The sequence below is a fragment of the Buceros rhinoceros genome, unplaced genomic scaffold, assembly GCF_000710305.1.
Source record: "Buceros rhinoceros silvestris isolate BGI_N320 unplaced genomic scaffold, ASM71030v1 scaffold24423, whole genome shotgun sequence".
In the NCBI taxonomy this organism is placed as follows: Eukaryota; Metazoa; Chordata; class Aves; order Bucerotiformes; family Bucerotidae; genus Buceros; species Buceros rhinoceros.
Genome location: NW_010404642.1, coordinates 6,446 through 13,283, shown reverse-complemented (window position 1 = coordinate 13,283; position 6,838 = coordinate 6,446). Strand labels below are relative to the sequence as shown.

The window sequence follows — 6,838 nt, the reverse complement described above, 5'->3', positions numbered from 1 at the left end:
AAAGGTGGAGGGTTTCAACTGACAGAGGGGTATTGAGAGCAGAGAGAAGGGAGAGATTGTTGCTGCTGAGGGTGGGGAGAGCCTGGCGCAGGCTGCCCCGAGAGGTGGGAGCAGCCCCATCCCTGGCCCCATGGCAGGTCAGGTTGGCCCTTGGGACTCTGAGCCCCCTGCTCTGGGTGCAGATGTCCCTGCTCCCTGCAGGGGGTTGCACTGCGTGAGCTCGGAAGGTCCCTTCAACCCAAACCAGTCTGTGACACTCATTACAAAATGGGGTTTGACTTCACCTTGTTCCACATCAACTTACCAGAGGTTCTATTGTACCGAGATCTTTTATTTTGTTGCCGCTTAGATTTAGATGCGTGAGGTTCGGACACTTTTCTGCCAACACTTCCAGTCCTCCTGAGATTCTGTTGTCGCTTAGCTCGAGCTGAAAGGCACATAAATGCCTTGAGGTTTTAGTGCAAACACCTATCACAGAGCACTTAGCTCAGCTGAATTACATTTTTTACACAAACAACCATTTTACACGTGTGGTGTAGTGCGAAATGGGAGGGATACGGCACAGGACACGTTATTTACCTTCTTGAGTTTGTTTAACTTTGGTAAGTTTGCCACTGAGGCTAAGCCGACGTTGATTGTACTTAAGAATTCCAGCTCTTCAAACTCATCTGTGAGGCCTTCGATTTTCCCTTCGTGTGATCTGCAGTTGTCAAGAACGAGCTCTTTAACCTGGGAAGAGAACAACGCAACGTGTGGGTGAGACATTCTGTGGGGAGGGTGAAGACTTCACTCACAAGCGAAGGATGACGTGGATCAGGGGTTGACGAAAGGTGCTCCAGCAAACCGGTGAGGGGGCCAACGGTTATTTCCAACCAAACTGGCCATTAGAAGCAGCATGGTCTTTGCCAAACGTGAGCAGTAATTGTTCTATAAAATATGAACTCATCTACTTAATGGCTGAACTAACCCCCAGCCCTGACACTCCACACAACTCGTGGGCTATTGCAGTGTGTCATCAGCTGTTACAACAGCTTCTCTCTGCACACAAAAACCATTCGAGCTTTTCAAGCACTGTCTGCTCAGAGACTCTCCCGAAACGGGTGCTGTTGAACCAGCTCTTACCGCAGTCCTCTGCACTAGGGCAGCTTGATGGGGTACTTGAGGGGAGGGCCTTCTCCCCAGAGACATGGTCTTCAGGAATTTCAAGGGATGTAGTGGGTAATGTGGGCAGGGGACGGTCCATGAGCGGAGCTGCTGCTCCCTTATCTCCCTCGCTCTGGTGCAGCGGGGAGGCTCGATGGGAGAGGTGCAGATAACGTCCCTGTGGGCCTGGGCAGCACCAGACCTGCCCCAGAGCCAAAGCTGGGCACACCACGGGTGGGTACAGCGAGTTACAGCCCGCAGGACTCTGTTGTTGTTTTTAAGCTCTCTTCACAGGTGCTGTCTTCAACGGACACGAACCAACAGCATCAATGCAAAAGAGCCCCAGAATAAACCCCATGCCGAAAAAACCTGCTCCTTTTCACCCGAAAGCCTGGTCAGCCTTATGAGATTCAAGTCCCTCAGTAGCCAACGCAAGTTTTTCCTGGGCTCTGGGGAAGCTCTGCCACCCAGGACCGTGACCCCACAGGAGGGGCCTGCCCACCCAGGGAACATCCAGATGTTTTCACACCCACGGAGAGTTTCTGGGGCTTATTTCTCCCCTAGAGAAGACCCAGGAAAACCATCCTTCTGCACTCACTGCAGACGCCAACCCCTGCTTGAGGCTTGTCTGCGGGTGTGGAAAGGGAGGAGGTATAAACACAGGCTGGGATAAAATGAGACTGCAAGAGCAGGGGCATGAAGCAACTCTTCAGTTTGCACCAAGGACAGTTAATATGCAAATGTTTAATTGTGTTCATTTTTTTTCAGTGCTGCGATCCCGCTGCATGGAGAAGGACCCTTTGTAGTTTTACAGCTCCAAATCACATCCCAGGCTTTCTAATTAAATCCCAGGCACTGAAGTCGAGAGGGAAGTCAGCCCAAAGCAACATGGGAGGACAAGTGATTCATTGAGAGGAGGAGGAGCAGCATTAGACAGGAAATACATTTTTCCAACACTCCACTATTTTCCTAGAAGAATTATGAGAGGGAACAACTTCACAGCAGCCTTCCAGAAGAGTTTTAGGCTGGTTAGAAGAAATCAAAGATCAAGTCAAATGCTCCTGATCCCAGTGGGGAAAAAACCCAACCCACGTAACCCCAAAAAGGAACTACAAAAAAAGCACTCTTTGCTTTGAAATTTAGACAGCAAGAAAGTCATTTTAAAGGCAAACATGTATTATCTTCTTCCTGTAGCAGTATTCAAGTATCAGGATTCCCCCAGTGAGATCAATTCGGGAACAAACACAACTGTTTTCTCAGTCATCTGCCTCACACACACACAGAGCTCCCGCCAAAAAAAGGGGAAAAAAAAGTAAAATAAGAGAAGCTCCACCCCAAACCCTGAGTTAAGAGCAGCTGCATTTGCCGCTATCTTTGTCCTTGCTCAGCAGCACACGGGGCCCCTGCCTGCCCTGTAATCGCCCCTGGCCAGTGAGGTGGCTCCAAGCACCCACCTACGGATACGGCTCGGAGCAGGGCAGGCAGAGAGGTCCTGCAGCGAGGGGCTGGTCTCCAGGCTGGGAGGCTTGTGCAGAGCGCCAAGGTCTCATTTTGCCTTATCCTCCTTGCAGAGGAAGTTTGTAAGAGCTCACATCGAGGACAAGGCAAGGCAGGGGGGGTCTGGGGAGGGAAAATGCTTGCAGCCGCAGCAGCCAGCATGGTTTGGAGGCAGCTCCAGCTCCAAGCTATGCAGCAAAGGCACAGGGTGAAGCAGCACCTAAACCTCGCACTGAGAAAGAAATGGCATTCGTCCTCTCCCGAGGAGTGGGGGCGTCATCCCTTCACCTTCCCCACGGGCAGGGTAGGCTGGAGAGAGCCAACAGGGAATGGGACAAAGGTGCCTTGGGGGTAGAGAAGGGGCTGGAAGCAGCGATGGATACAGAAGAAAAACCCTTTAGTAAGGCAGAGAAAAGCCAATGGGCTTCTACTTGAAGTTTGCTCTCTTTAGGGGCAGATGGCTCGCTGCTGCGTCGTACCCACTTCTCTGGCAGACAGGACAAGCAGCAGAAAACTACCACCAGCTCACACAGTGTTTATAAGCATTAAAATGACCCCACAGCTCTTTGCCTGTCACCTCTCGGCCTTGCTCACCCCACTCTGCTCCCACTCCCCTTCCCCTCTCCCTTGCCATCTCCTCCTGAAGAACTGAACTGGAGAGGCAGCGCCGTCCCACTCTGGGTTATTAACAGGGCACTTTTCCAATGTGCTGGCTGCTGCACAGAGGTCTCCTCTCAAACCTCACCCTCTTCTCGAGGGTGTTAGGTCTACTCCAGGCGTACTACAGCCTCGGCAGCTAGTGAGCACAGAACTGTGTCAGTGTGCAGTGGAAAGGTGACCTTAGTAAGGCTACATTCCATCTACAACAGCTCACTACCACGGAAGTGCAACCCAAGGACTAAAAACCTACTGCTCATTTGGTTTTTTCAGAGGTCTTCGTAATCTTAAGGAAAATTCCAGCTCCTGAATCACTCTCTAAACGTTTACTGAACTTCTCTGAAAATAAGGCTACCATTTCACATCTCTTTCCTCATCTTCTGTCACCAAAATGCAGAATAAACCTTTGCCTGATGGGAAAAGCCTGAGTGAGTCTGGGTATCTACCTGAGCAAGAGGAGTCTGGACCGATTCAGTTGGACCCTACTGTGGTCTCTGCAATACTACAGACCTGGAGATGGGCAGTCAGCATCAGGGAGAACAATGAGCACACCCCAAGAGACAAGCTGAGGGAGTATGTGTCCTCAACTAGTCTGTGTTTAGCTGCAGCAAACACAAGAACTTGCCAAAGTGGTAGAGAATCCCAGAACTGTTTGGGCTGGAAAAGCCCTTTGATCTCCTCGAGTCCCCCTGTTCCCCAGCACTGCCAGGTCCCCACTGACCCCTGTCCCTCAGCACCACCTCCACACGGCTGGGAAACCCCTCCAGGCATGGGGACTCCACCACTGCCCTGGGCAGCCTGCGCCAGCCCTGCACAACCCCAACGGGACAGAAATGGCTCCTCAGGGACAACCTCAACCTCCCCTGGAGCAACTGCAGGCCGGTTCCTCTCATCCTGTCGCTTGTTCCTGAGGAGCAGAGACCGACTCCTTGTTCTACCCTCCTGGCAGGGAGTTGTCAGAGCCAGAAAGCCTCCCCGGAGCCTCCTTTTCTCCACGCTCAGCCTGCCCAGTTCCCTCAGCCGCTCCTCAGCACATTGTGCTCCAGACCCTGCTCCAGCTCTGTTGCCCTTCTCTGAACATGCTCCAGCCCCTCAATGTCCTTCTTGAGTTAGGGGCCAAAACTGAGCATCGTTAACCTTATCAGCGGCCTACACCACAGAGCATAAGCAATCAAAGCAATAATTGGAGTAAGTATTAATATAAGAACAAGATAAAGCCCATGACCTGTCCTTATCTTCCCCAAAACCTGTAACATAGGGAGCAGCAGTGGAAGAGCCACATGCCACCAAGCACCACAACTAAAACCACAACATCTACCCACGCAGCTAAGACTGTACCCACAGGTGAACATCTAGCAGAAAACTTAACACGTAGGTTGGTTCCTGCAGGACATAACCTCGTCTTCGATTGCGTTTGTGATAAGGCAGTGTGGGGTGCTTGGGTTGAGATATTGCACATCGTACAGCTTCAACTGCCACGTGTTTCTGGCCCTGCCTCCCAGGGCAGCTCAGGGCTCAGCTGTCCCTCTCCCCCGTTCGGTGGGTGCCATCTGCTCGAGCAGGTGCTTCCTGGTTGTCTCTGCGCTTCTGCTCGAGCGCTGCTCTGTGGGTTGCTGGTTCCAGTCCTGCGTTTGCAGCAGTCACGCCTAAGCGAGCAGACTGCTGCTTCTCCAACAAACCCTTCAGACCACGTGTCTCGGACCTGCTCTCCCATGGTCACCCCAGTTTCTATTTCTGGCAGTTGCATGACATCACATCTGGTAACGCATGCTGGACCGTTAATTGTGCATTACGGCATCCCCTACGCATCTGCACGGCATCACACTGTGCTCCCGCCTGCCTGATAACCATGGACTCTTATCTGTTCCCAGCACGGTTCCTGCACCAAGCTGCGTTCCCCAGTGCTATACCACACCCCTGATACAGCCACAGGGGCTGCTGTGAGGCTCCAGCCTGCTCTGAGGGTAACTACAGGCAACCGCGTGCCGCTGGGATTTCATGGGAGTCATCAAAGTGACACGTGGGACTCACTCGCTGGACCTGTGAGAGCTTCCCCGGAAGGGGCAGTACCCTCGAGTTATCGACATGTGCACAATCGATAGACTATAATTACTCGCAGACAATGATGAAGCCGCACGTGTTGCCACCTTCACCTGCAGATTAATCTGCATTTCTGCTCTAACAGGCAAAGTTTCTGCTTCAAAAACCCCACAGCCCATGGGCAGAGACCCACGAACTCGGGCCTATGGTCCCAAACCTCAGTTTGCAACTGACGGTGACAGTAGTGAATATAATTTTTAAAGATAAAAGACAAATTTACAGATACCACAAGCGTTCTGCTGGTTTCACAGGCACCAAAGGCTTCAGCATCTCCTTTTCACACAATGGACCAGATGTTTTTGACGTGTACATTGGATATGGCCCCCTAGGACAGGAACATCCCACTAGATGGCATTTTTATTGAAAAAGCAGGTAAAGAGGGAGGTGTTAACTCTGTCTTGCACTGCTCCCAACCAAAGGATCCAGGGGAGCACTGAGAGAACACCTCCATACCACTTAACCCTACAGAAACCTTGAGCTGTGGAAAGAAAAGAGGGGAGGGCCAGGGAAGCTTGTCATTGTAAGCAGAAGCAAAGTCTAAGGTACATGTGAAAGCAGAGACATTTTATTCTCTCCCAGATGCACAAACACTTCTTCAGGACGCTGGGGTTTCCATCTTTGGGAGTTTTTTGGTCTCAAGGGCCTACACAGTCCATGCAAAGCTCGGCATCGCTCCGCTGTACAGAATGACCATTGCTGTAACCAGACTGCCCGGGGCTGTGTCCTCCTGCTTTTTGTGCTGTGCTCCAGATGTGTCCTCAGGCGGATTTGGGGATCCTCGAGCAGAAACTCATCTCCTTAGGCTTTTATTCCACTCAATTTGCGCAGCAAGGTTTAAGAGGAGCCAGCCCTCTCCGGTCACGATGTTCTCATTTGCTAGGTTTGACAAGGCTCAAGGCAACACCTGAGCCTTGCAGGAGTGCACGTGATGGTATGGATACAATGTTCTCCACGCTCACATTACAAGTTTCCCTCAAAGTTACTACTGGAGGAGATAAATGTTGCACGAATTTCCATTTCAGATACTACCTGGACTGTGACTAGACCAAAGAACCCTGGGACAAACAGCCTCCTTAACACTGTGGGCTGACGATGCTGCGCTGAAGGCTCAAAAACACGATGCAACTTCTGCTCCAAGACGATCACCAGAATGTAGCCAGCGTGTCGTTTGCCACCCACGTTCAAGACAGACCTTCAGCCACATGTGACACAACCTCACAGCAGAGCCAAGGTCAGCTCCTGGTGGAAAAGAGCAACAGAAAAGGAACGCAGAACAACCCCCCAGCCCAAACTGGGGCTGCTGTAGGTCAGTTAAGACACACCCCAAGAGCACACCCGGGAGCGCTGCCCGCCCGGGCTGTGCCCCCTCCTGCCTCTGGCGTGCTGCCCACAGGCAGGGGGGGCCTGGAGGCAGGGGCTGGTGGAGGCGGCGGCGCGGGCT

At 52.1% G+C, this 6,838-nt stretch overlaps 1 protein-coding gene across 1 annotated transcript in view; it reads right to left on the bottom strand.

The window, feature by feature from the left end:
* LOC104491097 (acidic leucine-rich nuclear phosphoprotein 32 family member A-like) overlaps window positions 1-729 on the bottom strand; it is a gene marked incomplete at its 5' end in the record, with an annotated part of 5,071 nt that extends 4,342 nt beyond the window's left edge. Inside the window, 2 exons of the mRNA XM_010133459.1 lie at window positions 305-427; window positions 580-729. Coding sequence (XP_010131761.1) covers window positions 305-427; window positions 580-729 — 273 coding nt within the window. The remainder of the gene's footprint in view (window positions 1-304; window positions 428-579) is intronic.
* Between the last annotated feature and the right edge of the window lie 6,109 nt (window positions 730-6,838).